This window comes from Trichomycterus rosablanca, chromosome 8 (genome assembly GCF_030014385.1).
Source record: "Trichomycterus rosablanca isolate fTriRos1 chromosome 8, fTriRos1.hap1, whole genome shotgun sequence".
In the NCBI taxonomy this organism is placed as follows: domain Eukaryota; kingdom Metazoa; phylum Chordata; class Actinopteri; order Siluriformes; family Trichomycteridae; genus Trichomycterus; species Trichomycterus rosablanca.
Genome location: NC_085995.1, coordinates 36,671,319 through 36,695,498, shown reverse-complemented (window position 1 = coordinate 36,695,498; position 24,180 = coordinate 36,671,319). Strand labels below are relative to the sequence as shown.

Genomic DNA, 24,180 nt, shown 5'->3' with positions numbered 1-24,180 from the left:
ACGTACTAGCGAGTGCACTTCATCCAAGTTATACTTATTCACCTTTTAGTAACATTTTGTGTACATGTATTCTTCTTTTTCCTTCTTTCCCATCCCAAACACATCACATAGACTTGTTTTTTTTTGCACATTATGTATCTTCACTTTATTTAGTTTTTTTAAAGATTGATTTTGGGGCAGCCGTAGCCTAGAGATTAAGGTACTGGACTAGTAATTGAAAGGTCGCTGGTTCAAGCCCACCGCTGCCAGGTTGCCACTGTTGGGCCCTTGAGCAAGGCCTGTAACCCTTAATTGCTTAGACTGATACTGTCACAGTACTGTAAGTCACTTTTGGATAAAAGCATCTAAATACTGAAAATATAAATGTATATGTAAATGTAGCGGTTAAGGTACTGGACTAGTAATCAAAAAGTCACTGGTTCAGGTTGCTTAGACTATATACTGTCACAGTACTGTAAGTCGCTCTGGGTAAAAGTGTCTGTTAAATACTGAAAATGTAAATATGAACCTCAATGAAGGATTTTTAGTTGCTCTTAGAATGGCCAATAAATTGTGAACTTACTAAAGATTGTTGAACCTAGTGAAATGGTTGGTTGGTGTATTGCCTGGAATATTGATGTTTATGATTATTTAGTTAACTGGTAATTTGATCATTTAAATTAGTGGATAAAATTCATTTATTCATTCATACATTCATGTGTTTGTTCGTTCATTTGCTCGTTTCTTCATTAATTAATTCATTGTCTGTTTTACCACCACTTAATCCTGGTCACGGTGGGTCATTGAATAAAAGGCAGAAACATTGTGGACAGGTCGCCAGTCAATCATAGGGCACACAGTGAAACACACACACACGGGGTGGCACGGTGGCTAAGTGGGTAACACAGCAAGAAGGTCCTGGGTTTGATCCCAAGGTGGGGTGGTCCGGGTCCTGTATGGAGTTTGCATGTTCTCCCCATTTCTGTGTGGATTTTTTCCGGGTGCTCCGGTTTCCTCCCACAGTCCAAAGACGTGCAAGTGGGATGAATTGGAGATACTAAATTGTCCATGACTGTGTTTGATATAACCTTGTGAACTGATCAATCTTGTGTAGTGAGTGGTAGCTCCAATTAGCCTGACTACATGCTATTGGCTTTGTGGGAGGAAATCAGAGCACAGGGAGAACATGCAAACTCCACACAAAGGACCCTGGCTCCCATCCGGAGAATCAAACCCAGACCCTTCTTGCTGGGATAACATTAAATAATGATTAACTGCTCCCAAAACCCTAAAACACACCACCTTGCTGTTTACACACTGCCACACATATAAAAAATTTTCTCAAAACAAAAGCAAATGAAACAAAACATTTTGATTCGTTCAGGACAATTGTTTAATCATTTATGTATAAAATATCTGTGATACAAAATAAAAAGCAGACCTCTTTTAATAAATAAACAACTGAAGGTCATGCCTCATTAAATTCATCTAAATAAAGTTTTTTTGGAGAAAGTGTCCCAATTTACTTGAAATCACCCTATGGTTACACCACTGAAATTGCACTGCTTGATTCCAGCAGTCAGAGGTAACAGAGAAAAGGAAGTTACTAAATTTAGTCTGGACGCCGAGTAGGTTCCTGTTTGCTCCAGCTGGACAGGATGATGTGGATAAGGCTGCTCCACAGAGAGCACTCATCAAGCACACTTTGCTGTAGGAATGCAGAAAGTCGTGCTGGAAGGAGGTACAAGAATGTCTGGGAAGATTGGGCGGTATCCTGGTGGCAGTGGTGGCGAGCTCTGTTCCAGTAAACACAATACTGCTCCTCGAATATCTCGGGGAACGTCTCCTCTAACGTCCAGCAGAGCTGAAACATGCTCCTCACTAAAAAACAAAGATGCCATGAGATTGTAAATCATTAGATGACAAACTCATTAATTGACTCACCTGGAACTTGGCTAGCAACTGATAGGTGGGCATTTCAAAATCACATTCACTTACATTTCAGATCATTATGTGCCTGTATTTAGGGCACTCTGCTGTCAAAGAGGTACAAGTCGCTAGCCCAACACTGCAGGGATCTGGGGAGTTAATATTCTAATCTTATCGGTGATAGTGGCTGGTCGGGTGTCTGCAAGGACATGATTGGTTAATGTCCGTGGGTAGGGTGGCCAAAAATCTCGGCTCTGCCATGAGCCGGCTGGGCGCCTACACAAACACATGATTGGCTGTGTGGGCTGGCAGGGCTGTGTGGGCTGGCAGGGCACCTACATGAACTGCCTGTAGGGGGAGGGACAATGGCTGATCACAAGGATTTTAATGTAATTTACACTTTTATTTAAAAGTATCATACTTTAGTGTCATTAAATACATTTAATAAATCTACCTGATATCAGGGTACTTCGTTATCACTAAAGACACCTCAAGCGTCAGCATGCCAGGGTCTTTAAGTTTAAATAAATCTGCCAGTGCAGGGATCAGAGCCGTGGGGTTCGTCTCAGCGACCATCCCGTCAACCTCCTAAAACACACAGATAGCTTCAATTTAAATATACTATCACAATCAAACATGCTTTTACCAAGATCTCAAGTTTTCTTTCACCTTTCAAAAGCATGAAAATGGTGAACTGTTCTTTTTCTTTCAGATTCAGGTATTACCACCAAGTTATCCTGGTCAGGGTGGCGCTGGGTCTGGTTTTCCCAGAATCACTGGATACAATGCAGTAACACACCCCGGACAGGACGCCAATCCATCACAAGGCCTTGGCCACCCCCTCTCAGACATAGCTAATCATGTCTGTATGTAGACGCCCAACCGTCCGATAACACTGCTAGGGATTGTAGTGGGCTAGTGTAATTTACCGCAGCACCACCCGAGCTCCAAGGAGGTGAAATGTCTGTTCTACATTGTCTTTGAGTGTGTGGTGCTCTTTCCAGGGTGTATTCCTGTCCTGCACCCAGTATGTCCGGTATGAAGCAATTTATAAAAATGAATAAATATATTGTGGAATAAATGTTCCTTTTTTAAAACACCAACCAGTGTCACTGTGTGAGCAAACATGGACATTTTTGTGGCCCTTGAAGTATGAAGTTCTACTCAAGTCTGTGTAAATGCATGGTTTTCATGTACTTAGGCCCCTGGGTCAAACATAGGAAAGAGCCCAAAGTTTCTCTAGCAAAAAAATGGATATATAGTTCATCTTGTCAGTAAGAGTGGGTAGTATTCTAATTTCAGACTGCCTTAAAAAGAATGTATGGCTGACCTTGTAAGGGTGGATGGTACACTACTTCTGGGATCTAGGGTTCCAATCCCCAGCAGTGTTGGGTGTTTACATACAGACATGATTGGCTGTGTCTGAGGGGGAAATGGCCGAGCTCTATAACAGCAATGCCCCTAAACTTTTTTAGACATTTCCCCCATTGTCAACCCCTGCCTCATTCATGACATTCATTCTAGATGAGGAAGACCACAGACCAGCATCCTTTTGGTTTTTGTCAGCCAGGGGCGGACTCGTACGTCGAGCCATAACACTGTATCAAGTTCCTCAGTTACTTCTGCTGAAGCCTCAACCTGCTGCAGCAACTCTGTTCATCCATACCTCCACCAGACAGTCTGACTAGTCCGTACTCCAAATCTTTGTATTCCAGCAGTGCCGGACCCTGCATATTTTGTTCTTTGGACATACAGAGACACCACTGTGGAACTGAATGTAATGTAATCAGATTTGGCAGTGCTGCATATTTAACTCGCAATGCGGTCAGTGTGTCACATAATCAAATAACCACAGTGAGTGTGTACGATTGACTTCTGTATAAATAAATAAGTGCTGATACTCATGAGCTAAGGCCTGACATCACAAAGTCTGGCTGTCTTATGGAATTTTTTACCCTGGAGAATCCTCACCGTGCTCTGAAAGTGCTCCTTTAGTTGTTGGGCATCACAAACCATCTGCTGTGCCAGCTGCTGCCTTTCCTCATCACTCCGGCAGATCAGCTTCTTCTGCATCAGCGACCGGACGTACTCCACCACCGCCAACCACTGACTTTCCTCCTGAAGCCGCTATACAGGGTTATATATCAAGATGTTTATTTAATCTGATTGTTATTAAATTCTACAGTTTTAATGGTGACACAGTGGCACAGTGGTTGGTTTGTGATAGACTGGCACCATGTACATAGTGTATTTCTGCCTTGTGCCCAGTGTTTTGGGTGGTCCTGACGCTGAAATAAATTAATGTTTAAATTTTTTTTATTTATTTCAGAGTAGTTTGTCACTTCTAAAACAGCGACGTCTCTGTTAGTTAAATACATTCAATTATTTATGTTTTTTTAATTTTTTGCCATGTAAGAAAGATCCTACCAGTAAAAGTAAGGACATGTGAACTCTAAAACCCTAAAATTCTGTGATGTTTCTCCTTAGTAGCAAGTTATAATGTTATTGGATTTAACTTGAACTGATATTTTTACTGTGTGAATACTTAGTATCTTAACCCAGCTACCCTTAAAAACTCACTCACTCACTTTCTTAACCGCTTATCCAATCAGGGTTTTCAATAGGTGCAAGGCACACAGTAACACCCTGCCGGTCCATCACAGGGCAGACACACACACTCACACACACATCTATTCACCTATAGGTCAATTCAGTGTCTCCAATTAACCTGACTGCATGTTTTTGGACTGTGAGAGGAAACCGGAGCTCCTGGAGGAAACCCACGCAGACACGGGGAGAACATGCAAACTCCACACAGAAAAGACCCGGACCGCCCCGTCTGGGGATCGAACCCAGGACCTTCTTGCTGTGAGGCGACAGTGCTACCCACCGAGCCACCGCGCTGCCCTACCCTTAAACAGTCAAAGAAAATGCTCATTAGTTAAAAACATTTAAAAAGATGCCAGACCATCATCTCTGAGGCTTGACCCTTGGCCAGCACGTTAAAGCATAAAACTGGTTTAAATGGTTTAGTTTGAATGTATTTAATACTTAAACACATGTTGGATAACTACACTTGCTGCATGAATGCAGTTTAATCTGGAATTTAATCTTCAGATACACACAAAAGTCAACATTTATATTACTGCAGTGTGAACATGCCAGTAGGGCTCTGGTTAAAAGACTTTAATATTCACCTGTCTGCAGGGTGAGCGTACACGACTGTAGAGCTCTAAGTGGTGATCCAGAACACTGCACATTTTTGAAATGACGTCTCCCTGGACCAGCCAGGATTGTGACATGAGCTCCTCCAGGTGAGGCTGAAGGTCGAGCAGCAGCTTGTCCATCACGAGGCGACACGCTTTTCTTACCGCCCGGTCCAGAGCAGTCAGCGGTCCGGGAAGAATCCGGGAGTATCTGACCGATTGGCAAGAGCTTACCTGCTGATGTAAAACCTCTGTGGACATCCTGAGGACATAGTGTGGTGTGAATAAATACATGTTCTCTTTTTGATTGAACACAAAGGAAACATGAGTAAAAATACAACCCATGACGGGATAACATTTTATTTATTTAAGGAACACATGTACACAATATGGACAAAAGTATTTGGACACCTAACAATGAGCTTGTTGGACATTACATTTTAAAAACAAACGGTATTAAAATAGAGTGACCTATATGTGATCTTTTCAGCTATAATAACATCAACTCTTCTGAGAAGGCTTCTCACAAGACTTTGAATAATTACTGTGGGAATTTGTGCCTATTCAGTCAAAAGTATCACTGGGCATTTATATTGGTCATGAAAGATTTTAATTGATGCTTTTGTGTTTTGATTGAGGGAGAGATGTTTCGTGATAATGTTTTTTTGAGTTGTTAAATACATGTTTTGTGATAGAGGGTTTATTAAGGAGGGAATAACAAGCCGATCATCATTCAGTAATTAAGCATTTAATTTTTTAAATCACGGAATCGTCTGACCACTGATACTTCTAGTTTTCTTCACATCCTGGTCAATTTATTTCTGGAACACCTTTTATGGTTGCATTTATATTATTTTTAAATATGATTAACATACTTGTACACCATCTTACTTGAGTATAATGCAGTTGCTGATGCAGGCCAGCAGGTAATGGAGGTAGAATTTGTTGTTGTTTGTTGTTGGATCTTTACAATGCCCCTTGGCGAATTCTATTATAGCTTCTCGAAATCTGTGTGGAATTAAACACAAGTATTAATATGACACACATGTAAAATGCACTGTGTTTACACAAAGCACGAGTAACCAAAACCTGAAAGAGTCCACACTGAAATCTTTACACTGAAATGGTAAATAAACATCCAGCCAACACTGGCACAATGTGCACAATTCACAAATCAGCAATGCAACATGAATTAAATTTTTACATTACTAAAGTCATTTTGTAGTATCACAGGGTGGTAAAAAATCCTAGTAAACAAACAAACACAGGGTGGTAAGCACATTGCGACGAAGGTGCCAGATGGAACCCTGAACCTGCAATTTTAAAAAGGATAGAACCCAATTGCAATCATTCATTCATTTTCTGTTTTATAACTGCTTTATTCAGTTTAGGGTAGCGGTGGGTACAATTCACTGGGCAAAGAGCAGGAAACACCCTGGACAGGTTGCCAGTTCATCACAGGGCACACACACAGACACACACACTCATACCTAGGGGGACTTTAGTATCTCTAATAACTTGACTACATGTCTTTGGACTGTGGGAGGAAACCAAGCAGCTGAAGGAAACCCACACAAACACGAGGAGAACATGCAAACTACACACAGAAAGGGTGGATGACAGATGACAGTGCTACCCACCGAGCCGCCCATGTTGAAATCATGTACTAACATTATAGGTTTCCGAATTAATGCTTATGAAGCAAGACCTACTATTACTGTGGTATTAATTACAGTACAAACCTAGATAAGAGGGTCTCCATTTCATATAAACCCATCTGGATAGTCTGGTCCCGCAGACTTTCACTGATCATCAGAGCCACGCGTGCATTCTCCTCCAACATCTAACAACCCAGCCACAAGAACAAATCTTTTAGAACATTTTCATTTTAAGAAAATTTTTATACAGTAAAAACAAAAACAACAACATCAACAACATGTCTCTATTAGATCTGCTCTAATCCAGGTGGAACCTGCATGGAACCTTGGAACATGGCTTCCGTTCACTTGCTGTCAGGAGTTTGGCAAGCTGGCATGTTCATCTGTATGTTTCTTTATTATTATATACAGTATATATTTTTCATTTTTTGAGCATTAAAGTTTACTCTAACCTTCATAAACATGCAAAGGGTGAACTGGCTACTTTAATGCCATATCCAGACTGTATTCCTGTCTTGTGCCTATTGTTTCCTGGTGGTGCTGGACAAAACTTAAAATAAAAATAATACTAATAGAATTTAATTTATAAGCGCCTTTCAGGATACCCAAGGACACTGTACAATACAAGTAAAATTAAAACAAGTTGCCAACCAATAATGTACAGTAAAATATAGGTAACAATACAACCAACACAAAAACAGCAAAGCAAACAAGAAAACAAGAAGGGAAAGAGAAAAAGAAAACTTAAAACTTGAGAGACCAATAATAAAAATACACAGTTAAAAACAGTAACTACAAACTTGGAAATGCAATCTTAAAAAGATATGTTTTTAGATGCTTCTTAAAAGCAGACAGTGACGAACACGTACAGAGGGACAGTGGTAATGAGTTCCATAATTTAGAACCAGCAACACTGAAGGCTCTATCGCCAAACAAGCGTAGTTTGGTTGATGGAACAGAAAGCAAGTGGGCATCTGCAGATCGAAGTGAACGTGAAGGACAGTATGGAGTATGGAGTAAAAGCTACACCTTACACAAAGAAGAAAGACAAATGAATCCTGGATCAAATCAAACCAAACCTCAGACTCTGACCAAACTTAAGCTCTTTCATTTTGGAAACATTATGAGAAGAACCAGTTCATTGGAAAAGACAATTATGCTTAAAAGCGTTGCAGGTAAAGAGGAAGAGGACGGCCAGCAACGAGATAGATTAATACAATTAGAGGGATAATAAATTAGCTATTATGAAGACTAAAGATCCAAACAGAAGACAGGATAGTCTGGAAAAACACTATCCATATACAGTGTATCACAAAAGTGAGTACACCCCTCACATTTCTGCAGATATTTAAGTATATCTTTTCATGGGACAACACTGACAAAATGACACTTTGACACAATGAAAAGTAGTCTGTGTGCAGATTATATAACAGTGTAAATTTATTCTTCCCTCAAAATAACTCAATATACAGCCATTAATGTCTAAACCACCGGCAACAAAAGTGAGTACACCCCTAAGAGACTACATCCCTAAATGTCCAAATTAAGCACTGCTTGTCATTTTCCCTCCAAAATGTCATGTGATTTGTTAGTGTTACTAGGTCTCAGGTGTGCATAGGGAGCAGGTGTGTTCAATTTAGTAGTACAGCTCTCACACTCTCTCATACTGGTCACTGAAAGTTCCAACATGGCACCTCATGGCAAAGAACTCTCTGAGGATCTTAAAAGACGAATTGTTGTGCTACATGAAGATGGCCAAGGCTACAAGAAGATTGCCAACACCCTGAAACTGAGCTGCAGCACAGTGGCCAAGATCATCCAGCGTTTTAAAAGAGCAGGGTCCACTCAGAACAGACCTCGCGTTGGTCGTCCAAAGAAGCTGAGTGCACGTGCTCAGCGTCACATCCAACTGCTGTCTTTGAAAGATAGGCGCAGGAGTGCTGTCAGCATTGCTGCAGAGATTGAAAAGGTGGGGGGTCAGCCTGTCAGTGCTCAGACCATACGCCGCACACTACATCAAATTGGTCTGCATGGCTGTCACCCCAGAAGGAAGCCTCTTCTGAAGTCTCTACACAAGAAAGCCCGCAAACAGTTTGCTGAAGACATGTCAACAAAGGACATGGATTACTGGAACCATGTCCTATGGTCTGATGAGACCAAGATTAATTTGTTTGGTTCAGATGGTCTCAAGCATGTGTGGCGGCAATCAGGTGAGGAGTACAAAGATAAGTGTGTCATGCCTACAGTCAAGCATGGTGGTGGGAATGCCATGGTCTGGGGCTGCATGAGTGCAGCAGGTGTTGGGGAGTTACATTTCATTGAGGGACACATGAACTCCAATATGTACTGTGAAATACTGAGCAGAGCATGATCCCCTCCCTCCAGAAACTGGGTCGCAGGGCAGTGTTCCAGCATGATAATGACCCCAAACACACCTCTAAGACGACCACTGCTTTATTGAAGAGGCTGAGGGTAAAGGTGATGGACTGGCCAAGCATGTCTCCAGACCTAAACCCAATAGAACATCTTTGGGGCATCCTCAAGCGGAAGGTGGAGGAGCGCAAAGTCTTGAATATCCGCCAGCTCCGTGATGTCGTCATGGAGGAGTGGAAAAGCATTCCAGTGGCAACCTGTGAAGCTCTGGTAAACTCCATGCCCAGGAGAGTTAAGGCAGTTCTGGGAAATAATGGTGGCCACACAAAATATTGACACTTCAGGAACTTTCACTAAGGGGTGTACTCACTTTTGTTGCCGGTGGTTTAGACATTAATGGCTGTGTGTTGAGTTATTTTGAGGGAAGAATTAATTTACACTGTTATATAAGCTGCACACAGACTACTTTTCATTGTGTCAAAGTGTCATTTTGTCAGTGTTGTCCCATGAAAAGATATACTTAAATATCTGCAGAAATGTGAGGGGCGTACTCACTTTTGTGATACACTGTAGCTGTCAGAAGTCAGAATCAACTTAATATAATAAATACATATTAACATTAATATGTTCATTTTAAGTAAATATTTGCATTCACCTAAAGCAACAGACCAATTAAAACTCACATTTTCACTGCAGGGGTACATATAAGATCTGCTCTACCTGAGTGATGATTGTAGGGAGGCTTGTATGGTAATAACCCTCGTGGTCAATATCAGGTTCCTGATCCCTTTGCCAGTCTGTCAGCTCGACCTCTAGCGCTTTCTGCATCCATTCAGAGACACTTTTCTACAGAAAGATTTCAGCCATGCATTTATTTATATTTACATTTACAGACTGTACACAACTTACAATTGTGACAGAATACAGAGCAAGCAATTGAGGGTTAAGGGCTTTGCTCAGGGGTCCAACAGTGGCAACCACTAAACTACCACTGCCCCACACATTCATCAGATCGACTTAGTATATTTCCCACAGAAAAGCAAAACAAACCAAAAATATATATATTTTAAATAAAAAAGTACCCTAATCATTAATGCAGTCTTACCCGAACACATTGTACGTATTTGTTCTGTAGTTGATCAAGACCTTCTTGAGATATCAGAGGACCCAACTCATCCAGGTCCAGATGTGCAGCAAGGCTTGGCTCACCCATCATTTCCAAACTACGAACAGAAATGAACAAATTTGAGCTTGGATTTGAACGTGAGGGTGAATTGAGACTGACGTGAGGATAAACAGCATGACTATGCTCACCTGTTGTATATGTGAAGCACCCAGTTGAGGACGGCGAAGATCTCACCGCTCTGCAGCTCCCAGCTGATAATCTGGGCCAGATGGGTCTGCAGGCAGCGGTGGCACGCCTGCAGGTACGCCTTAGTAAGCTGGTAATGAGGAGGAACACACTGCTCCAGCAGGTTGCGCACTGTGCCCAGGTCTCCCATGATGCTGTGCTGTAGGGCTGAGAGGTGGCCAGCAAGTCCAGGGCCTCGAGTGTGTAAATATGATGCACTGCGGAAACGAGCTGCGACTGTTTCCTCCAGCACCTGAGGAACAAATGATTCTTTGTAACTGAGCATCCTTCAACGTGTTACTGATCTTTAAATTATTACATTTAAAATAATAAAAACCAGATCTTAGTTTCAGTGAGTTTTAAAATTTGATGTACATGCCTTTTTAGGTTGAGCATTAAATAAGTGAAACAATTTTGAGCCAGCAGCACAACAAGGCTCAACTGTTTGTGTGTGTGTTTGTGTGGTAAACAGACAATAAATAAATGAATTAATGAATGAATAAATAAATTATTTAATTAATTTGATCCAATAACATCAGGCAGACAAATAATTGTTATATGACGACAACAACCAAATGCTATGCTAATACCACCTAGCTGCTAGACTCCATAAAACCACATTTATGGTGTATTTTAAAATGTCTGAGTACTTTAACTTGAAACATTTGGCTACTTATAAATAAACCACACTGGTCATGAAATTGCAAATTGTCTCTCATGATTGCAATGTGTAGAGAGGAGTCAAACCCAGGACCTTCTTGCTTTAAGGTGACAGTGCTACCCACCAAGCCACTGTGCTGCCCTAGAATATAAATCTTAGAAGTTAATTATCAATTGCATGCTTTTAAAAGGTCATCACCAGGTAAAGGTCAAATGGGTGTGACATTACCATCACAAAGCACAAATACTATTAAACTGGTATAATGACAACACCCAGGACGATGACTTTAGTTTATTTGATTGGACATTCTAGTCACCAAATCTTGATCCAATTTAATTTTTTGGATGTGGAAAAATCAAATTTTAAGCATGAATGTGCATCTGACAAAATCTGCAACAATTACATAATGTGTAAAACTATGTCAACAAAGATCAATAAATCTTGAAGAAATGTTTTCAACACACAGGGCTGTTCTGAGAGCAAAGAAGGTCCCACCCAATATTAATACAGAGTTCCTAATAAAGTGAACAGTGTTTACATTTGCCCCTTGGTTGATAAAAAATATTTTAACACTTACAAGCAACTGGATTGACCGATTAGTAACACCTCCATCTCACTGTTGGGAAATGAATCATCTAACAGATTTACTACCGAAAGCGATGCTACTGATAACCTGATAATCTGAGCTTTCTCAGATCAGATTACTTAAGAACATAGAAACCTGTTGATTAAATTATTGACAGAGCACACAGTACATTTAAACCAGAGGGTAACCATCATGGACCTCTACGCCCTCAGAGCGGGCCTAAGATATTCCAAAAATAATATTTTAAAAATGAGTAGTTGTGCTTTTATCTACTTAGAATTTGACAATCAACAAATCCTTCATAACTGCCTATTCAATTTGAGTTGGAATACGAAGGGATAAATTACAGAAGCCCCCTTTTGTCTTGTTTCCCGCCTCTGCTGTTGCTGGACGGAATTTTGGTGATTGATTTTCCAGCTTTACATTTACAGAGGGCTGAGCAACAGTAATTTACTGAGCAATCATTTTAAATAACAGTAAACTGACCAATAATATCTTCTCGCTAAATGGGTGGGCTTTATTGTTGCTAACTTTATGACAAGTTTCACCCACTGTAAAGACACGAGCGCTGCTGCACACAAATGCAATTATTTGTAAGAAGGATTTGCATTTTGTTTAAGTAATAAGCTATTTCAATGCTGTTCACTTGTTGCATTTCTAAACTGAACGATCATCTTCATTTTTGTTTCTTAACTTTTGCAGTAATTTAGGAGAGGGAGCAGTAAACTAGGCTTTTTTTTTTAGATGAGGGGAGTGGGGTCAGAGTGCAGAGACTTGTACACAATGTAGTTTTCTGCCTATGTGAAAATGCGGCTCCCCTTTCTTAGACCATGCCAAGGTTGGCAAATGCTATTCCAGCACAACACTGAAAGTCTTAAACAAGGTTAGTCATATCCTATTACAAGAAACAAGTGACTAACAGTGAACATAAATCAGTTTCCTGATAATTCATTCAATTATCAGAGAGCATCAAACCTTAAAGAAGTGCTCTCTCCAGCAGCGAGGCCTCCCTGAGGGCATGGGCCTGCCATGCCTTGTACTTGCCCCATACTGTCTTTCCTCCAAAAAGAACTGATCGAGCGCCTCTTCCCGTTCCACGATGCGTACCGCTGACACAAACGGCGTGGGGTTCTGCAGCGAGAGCGTCAGTGCGCTACCCACCACAGCCCACAGCTCTTTAGCCAGGGCCTCCACCAGCTTGCCCACTTCAGAAAAATAATTCTGCACCAGCTCTTCATCCTCTGGGCTCAGCAAGGTCCTGGATGTGCTTCTGAGTCCATGAAGTTGAATAAGAACCTCGTCCTGCCAGCGTTCAAGCTCCATGAGGCGAGCGTGGGCTTCCAGCAGCCGACGTGACTCCACCAGGCGCTCTGTCTCCATCACCATGCTCTTCACTGACGAGGATCGAAATATGTTATTGGGTTTAGGAGATGTGAAAGGATGGTTATAATATAATAAATAACATTTTTTGAGAATGTAATATATACATTGTATATATTGTGTCCTCATAGAAATATATTTGCTGCCCCAATAAAGAAACAACGCCCTGGGATAGTACATAATAAAACAGTAGTTTTATATATCCACTTACTGCTACTGTGGCTTGTTTCATGTACAAAATATTTTTATTAAACTGTTTTAAAAATCATATAAAATTTGAATGTTATTTTCTGTGCTTTCACAGAAAAGTCTTTTAAACTTTATTTCATTACTTTAGATCTACCAAACCAAAATAGCCAAAAAACTAGCTTTGAATCAATAAACACTTCTTCCAGTCTCAGGGGGTGACAGTCATTCTGAAACAGGAAAATAACCATTTAAGCATTTAGACATAAAGAACAAGTCATATGATGGCTTTTGTGCTAAATGCCTGCTGGTTTACATAATAAAATAACATGAAGTTAAAGAGGCACAAGGGCCTTTAGCAGTGAGCAAACATGAGATGATCTGTGTCTTAGCTTTAGTTACGCATATGGCACTGGTAGCTCTGATAGATTATATCTAAAAAGATGAGTACTAACCTGAGCAGAGGTGTGGCAGGTTGGTAACTGTAGCCAGGAGTTGACAGTGATTGATGGACGCTTCTCTCAGTGTGTCCAGTGTGCTAATATTTTCAGCATTTTTATTTGACTCGAGTTTTACCACATTCATGGCATAACGCACCTCTCTCACTTCTGCACGAGCCTCTCGGAGCTGTCCAAGTCCCCAGTCCACCCCTTCCAGATAAGACTGGACAACTGACTACAACAAAACACAGTAACGTTAATATTGCATAAAGAAATGATGATAATGATTATTACAAAACCAATTTTAAAACAGTGAGACAGTAGGAAAATTTTAAATAAAAACAGACGGCAATCATGTGTAAATTCTTTTTGACAGTACAAACACAAACTATTTAATGTTTAAAATAATTAACTTTTTTGTCTGTTAGTTAAATCATTAAACATCAATTCATATTTAAGGAATGTCAAATGATTAAAGCAGAAACTTGTATTAACCTACCTTTAATCTGGAATTGATTGATGATGTTCTTTGACTCTCCCGCTTCCTGTAGTATCCGAGTTTCTCAAGGTGTTCTGGGCGGCAGAACACACCTGAAGCCCATTTAAGAGCTGCCCCCCGTGCCAAGCACTCAGCTCGCTCCAGCTCTGGCCAAACAGCACCTGGCACTGGTGCATCTGTCAATCCGAAAGGTATGATTCGTAAAGCTCAAACTTCAATGGGCAAGCCGTAGCCTAGTGGTTAAGGTACTAGACTAGTAATCAGATGGTAGCTGCCAGGTTGCTGCTATTGGGTCCTTTACCCTCAATTGCTCAGACTGTATACTGTAACTGTAATGTAAGTTGCTTTGGATACAGGTGTCTGTTAAATGCCAAAAATGCAAATGCAAAAAAAAATGCAAATGCAAATGCAATTTCCCAATTATCATCTGGGACCTTCCCATACATTGTCAAATTAAAAACAGACAGACACATGACAGCACTTCTTATTAAAGCAAAAGGTACATAAACCATGTCACGTCCAGCTCACTGGGAGACCCTCCCTCAACACAATGGCCTGACACAAAAGTCACTCCTGTCCATCTATCAGACTCCAAACAGGACTAGGCGTCTCTGCTGTAATCCTGTCCAGTCTGTCCACTAATTAGTCTGAGAGTTCATGAAAAGGTCCTCAAGGCTCACTCTTATAGCCAGGGTAACCCTTTTATTGGCAGGCTGATAAACATTGGGCCTTACCCTAATATGATCTCATCACTAACACCATCACTAATAAACACTATATGGACAAAAATATTGGGACACCCCTTCTAATTAATAAATTAATGTGTTTCAGCCACAACAGTTGTTACAGGTGTAATAAATCAAGTACACAAAGGAAATGATATTCTCTTAAATTTGCAGCAGCAGATTAGGGAAGGCCCTTTCCTGTTCCAGCATGACTCTATAAAGCATTAAGGAAAGCTCAGTTCAAAGAAACTCCAGTGGTCTGCACAGAGCCCTGACCTCAGCCCCACTGAACATCTCTGGAATGAACTGGAACATGGACAGAGGCGTTCATGACCAACATCAATGTCCACTCATACAAAAGCTGTCATTTTTTGACTGAATGGGCACAAATTCCCATACACAGACATTAAAAGAGTGGTTGTTGTTATAGCTGAAAAGATCACATAGAGGTCACTTTATTTTAATACTATTCATGGTGAATGGGATGTCCAACAAGCTCTTTGTGATAACGTGTTATAAAAAGCAATTAACAGTTAAAATTAAACTGACCTCATTACCAAAAGCCTAGAAGAGGCACTCTGGGACAATGACTTGGAAACACTTTGCTATCTCTTTCAGGTATATCCTCTCTTTAAGAACAAGCTACCTTAACAGGTGCATGTATTTAGATAAAGCACACTATGACCAACGATTCTCTAGTTATTCTTGAACCAGTACTGCAGGACTGCACATGCTTGTGGGTATGTTTTGCATTCCTTACACATATGGTGCCCCTTGGTATCCTGCTCAGATGTAACTGAGATAACACAGAACACCATGTATATACATGCTCTCTAGTGATTGTACAAGAACCTTAGTTCTTGTAGGAGTCATTTCAATTAATATGTCAACTCATCTCTGTGCTGTGGTTATGACATCAAGATCATTTCAATCAGCTGTCAGCTACATATAAGCACTGAATATTATGTAAGTCCTCAAATGCTCAGTATAAGGATGAAAAGGACTATTATTCGCCTGATGCCAAACCTTAGTTATACACTGTAAAAAGTTAAGAGTAAAAGTAAAAGTCCTACATGCAATGTACCTACAGAATTTTTTATTACACAGTGTTCAACTTTAAGAGGGAAAAATGCATCGTACGCACCGCCAGTACACAGTGAAAAGGTAAAGCCGTACCTTCATGAGTGTCACTGCCATTCTCGTCTCCTTGTGACATTTAGGCTCACTCAATTTCAGCCGCCACCTCTGTTGTGGAGAGGGAGCCCTTCCCCGAGGGCCAGCAACACCGGCGTAGAGAGAAACCAGAGGGACGGAGAGAAAGTGTGCAGAAGATAGGGTACATAGCCACTCCGCTGCCTTCCTTCAGCTTTCCTCTGTCCCTCTCCCAGAAACATCCTTCTCTCCCAGGCCGACAGGAAGGGAGGGAAGTACTGAGTGAGAAACAGGGGGAGGGAGAGAGACCAAGTGAGCGAGACAGAATGGAAGAGAGAGAGAAAGAGAGCAAGAAAGGGAGTCAGGCAGTAGAAGCAATCCAGATGTAAAATTATTAGGGTGGGGGTAGAATTCACATCCAGCATTGACTCTGTGCCCACATGCCAGTCATATTCATAACTCACGGCTTTAAAACAAAGAGCCTTTCAACAATTTTCAAAATAATTTAGTAGCTGCAGGTGCTGGGCTGCTCACCTGTGCTTAAAGTTTCTCGTCTATTATGTACAATATATGAACAAAATGATTGGGACACCCCTTCTAATTGTTCAATTCATGTCCTTTAGCCACGACAGTTGCTAACAGTTGTAATATTTTAATTATATAAAGGAAATGATATGCTTCCAACTTTGCAGCAACAGTGGGGAAGGTCCTTTCCTGTTCCAGCATGACTGTGCCCCTGTGCACAAGGAAGAAGCTCAGTTTAAAGAACTCCAGTGTCCTGCACAGAGCCCTGACTAAACAGCTTTGGAATGAACTGGAACATCAGTTGAGGCTTTCTTGACATCATTTTTTCAACCATACTGAATGGTTGCAGTTGGTCTGACAACAGCTGAAATGCTGGACGCTAGTTAGGAATACACTCTGGACATGGCACCAAAAACAAGAAAGATGTTACAGCTATATTAAGCAAGTTAATATTTTATACACTATTCCTTCATTGTTATGATAACCCTCAAGGATCTATTTTAGGTCATGCTCTATAACATGTCAAGATGTGCTGTTACAGTAGCTAAAAAAATGTACAACTTTAAAACAAAGATCCATGTTTGTTAACTACATTTGGTAACTGCAGTAGGTGCAGGGTACCCCAACCCCAAACCCCAACACATGACTGCATGTCTTTGGTCTTGTGGGAGGAACCTGGAGCACCCAGAGGAAACCCACATGGACTAGGAGAACATGCAAACTCCACACAGAAGGGATCCTGGCCAAATCAAACTCAAGCCCTTCTTGCTGTGAGGTGACAGCACTACCCACTGTACCACTGTGCATTTTACATAATAATTGGACCAGTACACTATGATCCACTATGGTTTATATTTTTATTTTTGTAAGGTAACCCAACACCACTTTAACTGTTAATGTAGCTCATTGTCAGGCTGATTTCCCTAATTTAAATGAATTAAATAAGTTTATCAGACATCAATGTCAAACCGTTTAAAACCCAGACTGAACTTTATTTTTCCTTCCTGAAAATGTGAAAGAGATTGTACACATCTGTATTTACAGCTGTGATCTTGGGAAAAACACCAGTCTGAACATTTCGACCCTCCATGAGGTTGTTTATCTATGTGACCTTTGACCTCACCCCCATGTCTGTGTTTACATCATATTTCCTGAACAGCATCGCTAAACACGCTCACACAAACATGAGCGCCAGACTGAGTGACCCCAGAACTGCTGCCAGGAACACTGAGGACCTCTTGGCTTGTTTTTAATCAGTCTAGGACTGAGACTAGACCTTCTCTGTACTGAGACTGAAACGTCTGGAGAAATGTGTGAGGAATTTGGAGGTGGGAAAGAAGTATTATTTATACAGGATCACAAATAGCTCAGTTTAAATTCAGTTTTAGTTGGCCACTCAGGAGGTGCAGTGGTAAAAACACACGTTGGAACCAGAGCTGTGATCTCGAATACATCGTATCGAATCTCAGCTCTGCCTGCCGGCTGGGCTGAGCAACCACATGAACAACGATTGGCCTGTTGTTCAGATAGGGGTGGGATATTAAAAACAGCCGGATATGGACTCTCTCATAACTAATGCAATTACGACCTCTGCTGGCAGATTGATGGCGCCTGCACAGAGATCGGAAAAGAGTGCTGTCAGGGTGTGTCTCTCCGTACACAGTGCTGATCAAAGTGTAGGTGACAAAATGCATTTGGCTGCTGCCACGTGTCAGAGGGGGCGTGGGTTAGCTTTGTTCTCCTCAATCAGAGCAGGGATCGGCATTGGTGAAAAGGAAGCATGACGCAATTGGGCAAATGGACACGCTAAAGGGGAGAAAAAGGGGAGAAAATTCTTAAACCATAGTTAGTTCATATCCAACTTTTACAAATACATTTTCTAGATGTAATATGGCTGATCCTGTGACACTGGTTTTTAGGTCAAGAAAGATAATAAAGCATTAACACAGTAAATGCTGTTTTACTATGTGAGTGATTTCTACCTAACAGTAAACAATTCTTTCACCATGAAAACGTTCCTCTTTGGAACCATTGTGTCCTAAAATAGGCCTCAATAGTAGGTTGATGGCAGAAAAATTCCTTACTAATTTGAGCAGTGTGACACAGTAACTAAGCTTTTCCGTTGAGAGCAGCGGTTTCCTTCACACAACGAGGAGCAACATGAACGTTACTAAACAGGTGTTACTATAATTCTAAGGAGAAGTAAAGCACTGTTGTAAACAATGAAGAACCAATAAGACCACTTCTGTGTGTTCACCTGTTTAAGAGCAGTTAGATAATTATGCCTCATAAACACATCACACCTTATAATGCTGCATTTCCATACAGGTTGATATAAAAGTGCTAAAAAGAATGTAGACATTCTATCATATTTTACTGTGTGACATACCATCATATTTTACAGAAATGGTAGATCTTTCATGATTGTTATTTCAATCTATGTGTGTTTTATTTATTTGTACACCTAGACTATAAAGGAATACAAATCAAATGTGTTAAATGTATGAAAATTGTTATGGAGGTATTTTTTCATTTATAAAGCTATTTTTAACCCTTAGTAGTATTGCATAATAGTCTAAAATATTTATATAGTGTTGGCATTTTTAAACCACAAAATGATTTAAAATATATTAAATATTTATAATTTTAAACAAACATAGTATCATTATTTTTGTTTTTACAATAATTTTATTTTATAAATCCACATAAATAAATGAAAATATATTTAAAACATTTGGATTATTTTCATATGTTGGAAATTATGCTTAACTAAAACAGTAGTTTGTTTTGCTCAGTTGTTGTTACAGTTTTGGGAAAAAGTAATGCCCATCTTTCTAAAAGCATATTTGTGACACTGTATTATTTTATATTTTATTTTACTTTGGATGTTTAATTAACCAGTTTATGAAATATAATATGGTGAGCCAACTGGTAATTTGAACACAGCTGAACCTGATCGAATGCAGTCAGGCTTGATTTCAGTGCTGTGGAATAAAAATCTAATCTGGTTTAAACATAACTTTTAAAATAAAACGATGACTTTACATTTTCTACAGGAACACTATGCTTAAGAAAAGTCCAGAAACATGGCACGGCACCCGTGAAAGGCTGAAAAGAAACAGAAGTGATTTAAATCAGTTTTGCAGAGAATTCCTTCACAGCGGAGTGAAACAATAAAATGCTTCTACTTTTCTAATTATTGCAATCTTTTTTATTAACAATCATTTACTTAGCGTAACAACTTAAATGAAAAGTTAAATCTATAATACATGTCTGAATTTCTTAGTTGGCGCTAATGAAAAGCAAGTAGGCACATTTTTTTAATCGACTCTGTGTATAAATTCCTTTTCTGTATATTTTTGTATAATTCCTTTACATTTCTTTATTATAATTCCTAATTGAAGCACAAGCTCAGACGACTTTGAGCAGATGGATATGTTCGACTAATCAGAAGCTTTTCCAAGTTACTACATTTGCTGCCATTGTTTACCTGTTATAGTTCTGGCCATATCAAATACAAAAATTCTTAGTATTTTTGAAATTCATGTGCTTTTAGTCAAATTGTTGTGAAAATTATATGATTAGTAAAAACACAATGTAATTAAAAAAAAAGAAAAGAAAAAGCTTTTTACTGTTGATGTGAGATTTTTTGTTCCCCAACTTAAATAAAGTAGGAGCTGAATCAGGTAAAAATTCATAAATTGTGTGCTCAACGTGTAAACATGCACAGTTTCATTGGGGTGAACCTAAACTACTGTAGATCCTGTACCTGGCTGTGGGTTCCCCCATCTCTGTCATCACACCGAAAGCAGCTTCACCCACACGTAAAGGGGCATCTGGGAACAGGAAGCCTATTTCTGAAGCAGTCGGCGGACTTCCTGCCTGACATTCCTGACCTGGGCTGAGTTCCTGCTTTGCTGAAGCTGTTCCAGTAACGAACCAACACTCTCTGTGTAAAACACACACACACACACACACACACACACACACACACACACACACACACACACAGACTTATAAATAAGTCATCACATCCAGTGAGTATTAATGGAAGCCAGCAGGATATAAGAGAATCTGGCAATTTTATTATTTTGGCTTTGTGGCACCACTTTAAAATACCAGGTTAAACATGCAATTAATCAATCAATTAATAATTCATTCATTTATTTAATCAATAAATAATTCATTCATTTATTCATTGTCAATATATTTTTTAAATAATGACTTTCATTTTTCATTTCACTTTCAATTTTTAAATATTTTATTTAATTTTATTTTCATTATCGTGGTCAGGGTTGTGGTGGGTCTGGTTCCACCGGGAAACACTGGACGCAAGGCTGGGACACCCTGGACAGGGCGCCAATACATCGCAGTCCTTCTGTTGCTGCTCACACTTTGTTTATAGAAAGTGACTCTAACAGGTCCCCCACTGACCATATATTATTTGGACAGATCAAAAGGTTGCTGATTTAAGCCCCATTTCTGGCAAGTTGCCAATGTTGGGCCCCTGAGCAAGGCCCTTAACTATCAGTTGCTTGCACTAGGTCAATCACAATTTTAAGTCACTTTAAATAAAAACATCTGCTAAATTTAAATAGATAATGATAGTTGTTCTGGTAGGAGAGTAGCTGGTGCAGCAGTGTTGATGGTATTTTTTAATATAGTTCTAACTGTATTTGTTGGTGCTGGTTGTAGGTGGACAGTTTAAGATTAGAGCTGTTTTGTGTGTTAATCTTCCTCTAGTCATATAGAGGAACAAAAAATTTTGTTTTCTGTTCCTTTCTATATATACAGTATATATACTGTATACTGTATATAGAAAGGAACAGAAAACAAAATTCTCTCTTTAGAAAACGAAGCTGCAAAGGTTAAGAAACAGTTACTCAAGTTCTCCATCTGGTGGCCATCTCACCAGATTTAGCTCTTTTCTCCACGATGCCGCCAACACACAATGTTTAACTGGATCATACAGTTTCACTACCTGCAGTTTAAACTGTGAAGCCACAGAAAGAGCTACTTCTCACATCAACAATTTCCCAACTTAAACTTTTTGGAGTGTGTTAAAGGCATCACATTTTAAATGTGGTGATATTTACAAACACAATGAAATTCATTCATTTGTCTGTTTTACCACTGATTTATCCTATTCTGAATTATTTATTTATTTATTTATTTATTAGGATTTTAACATCATATTTTAAACTGGTTAAATTCTTGACAGAAACAGTAGTTACTGGTTACACAAGTTCAATATCAAACACAGTCATAGACAAATTTTTTATATTCAATTCACCTCACTTGCACATCTTTGGACTGTGGGAGGACACAGGAGCACCAGGAGGAAACCCACACAGACACGGGGAGAACATGAAAACTCCACACAGAAAGGACCTAGACCACCCAACCAGGGGATCGAACCCAGGACCTTCTTGCTGTGAGGTGACAGTGCTACCCACTGAGCCACCGTGCCGCCCCCTATTCTGGGTCGCGGTGGGTCCGATTCACTGGGCAAAAAGCAAGCAACATCCCAGACAGGTCACAGTCCATCACAGGCAAACACACACCTAGGGGGACTTTAGTATCTCCAGTTAACCTGACTGCATGTTTTTGGACTGTGGAGGGAAACCGGAACACTCTGAGAAAACTTACACAGACACAGGAAGAACATGCAAACTCTACATAGAAAGGACCCAGACCGCTCCACCTGGGAATCAAACACAGGACCTTCTTGCTGTGAGGCGACAGTGCTACCCACCGAGCCACCGTGCCACCACAGTGAAGTTAATCAGTGAAAATATTATCTATAGTAATATCTATAGTCAACTAAAGATTCAAAAGAAATAATAAATCACAGATTCCTTATTTTACTGTGTTTTACACAACATCCCTTTTTTTAAAATGGGGTTTGTATTATACTAATATAGTTTTAAATTTTTTTTATTTTATTTCCAGGCAATATTAGCTTGATGCTTTTTATTAACAATCCCTACAATTCATTCCATCAGTGCTCTTAGCTTTCACATTCTCTGTTTAAAATTTGCTCTCTGGGGAATGTGAGTAAGCGTTAGTGTCGCCAGCGGTAAGCGTTGCCTTATTTTAATACCATTCAGAAGCAGGAGAATAAGTAGGGGGGATTAGATATGGGGCCCCTAATTATTTTGGCTTTAGTTCTGGATTAGTCCTCTGTACTGTCGACTTCAGTTCACACCCTCAGCGCCTGACGAGATGTGGACTGACATAAACACCTCAGGCTCAATTTCAATCCGATTTTACGCTGTTAAATTAACGCTGCTCGAACCCAAGCATGGGACGCGTCCCCTTTCTTTAAAAACTGCGAACAACAGCCAGCTCCTCCCTGAAGCACAGGGGCGATCGGCATGTTTCATTTAGGAGAGATCATGCCTGTTCCCTAAGTCCTACTAAGTGTACAACACAGCCCCTCAACAATGACCTTGTAATATCATTACGGTAAAAAAAACATTAAACAAATAACACTGAACATACAATTAAAGTAAAAATTTTACATAAGGAAACGTGCATTTCATAGCTGTCAAGGAGTGGTTAGTGCCTGTTGACAGAGACGCCAGGTGTGTCCTCACATCTGCAATATCAAAGGGATGAACCTAAACCCACGAGGCTTAGAAAATCACCAGGAAACATATGAAACAGGGACAGATTCAAGCAGAAGGAAAAGAGCACTTCAGTGCACCTCCACCAGCAACTCTCAAACCCAAATCTTTACCAGAGAGCCAGGCAGGGTACTGCCAAAAAACATAAAAATGCTGCCACCCCACCCATAAACAAAACTGGTTAACGGAAAGGAGGAACTGCACAGGTGACTTGATAGAACTTTGACCTCAACCACACCGAACACCTTTGGGATGGAATTGAACATCGATAGCAAGTGAAGCCTCATCATCCAACTGATTTGAACTGACAATTGCTCTTTCGACTAAACAGGCAGAAATTCTCACAGACACACTTCCAAATCTCGTGGAAAGCCTTTCTAGAGTGTGTGCTTGAGTGTATATTAATGCCTGTATTTATGGAAGGGGGTGTCCATTATGCTCATGTTCTGGTCCCCCATACAGAGTAAACAACTATCAATACTTAGTACTCGAAAGGTTGTTGGTTCTAGCCCCACCACTGCCAGGTTGCCACTGGTTGGCGCTCAAGCAAGGCCCATTAACCTGTAATTGCTTGGATTGTATTTACTATTGTAAGTTACTTTATGTTTGTTTAATACCAAAAATGTAAATAAATGTACTAGTTAGCTTTCTAGCATTAGCCCACTGCTGTGTTATGGTATGTGTCTAGTTGTGCTAAAAGTAATTTAATTGTACTTTAAAACAATATTTTATGCTAGTTAAGCTCTCAGTTTTGGCTCAGGTATCGAGACAGACTGATAGATAGATAGATAGATAGATAGATAGATAGATAGATAGATAGATAGATAGATAGATAGATAGATAGATAGATAGATAGATAGACAGACAGACAGACAGGTAGATAGGTAGATAGGTAGATAGA

General features: G+C 40.0%; 1 protein-coding gene across 1 annotated transcript; it reads right to left on the bottom strand.

The window, feature by feature from the left end:
* Nucleotides 1-1,363: 1,363 nt before the first annotated feature.
* Nucleotides 1,364-16,196, bottom strand: exoc3l1 (exocyst complex component 3-like 1). The gene is made up of 13 exons (XM_063000142.1): nt 16,150-16,196; nt 14,249-14,424; nt 13,765-13,984; nt 12,719-13,137; nt 10,460-10,749; nt 10,251-10,368; nt 9,866-9,991; nt 6,857-6,957; nt 6,006-6,122; nt 5,106-5,376; nt 3,880-4,035; nt 2,363-2,496; nt 1,364-1,860 (listed from the first exon to the last, which is right to left on the bottom strand). Exons 1-13 carry the CDS (start codon nt 16,187-16,189, stop codon nt 1,674-1,676), a joined length of 2,355 nt encoding a protein of 784 aa, XP_062856212.1. The 5' UTR covers nt 16,190-16,196; the 3' UTR covers nt 1,364-1,673.
* Nucleotides 16,197-24,180: the final 7,984 nt, after the last annotated feature.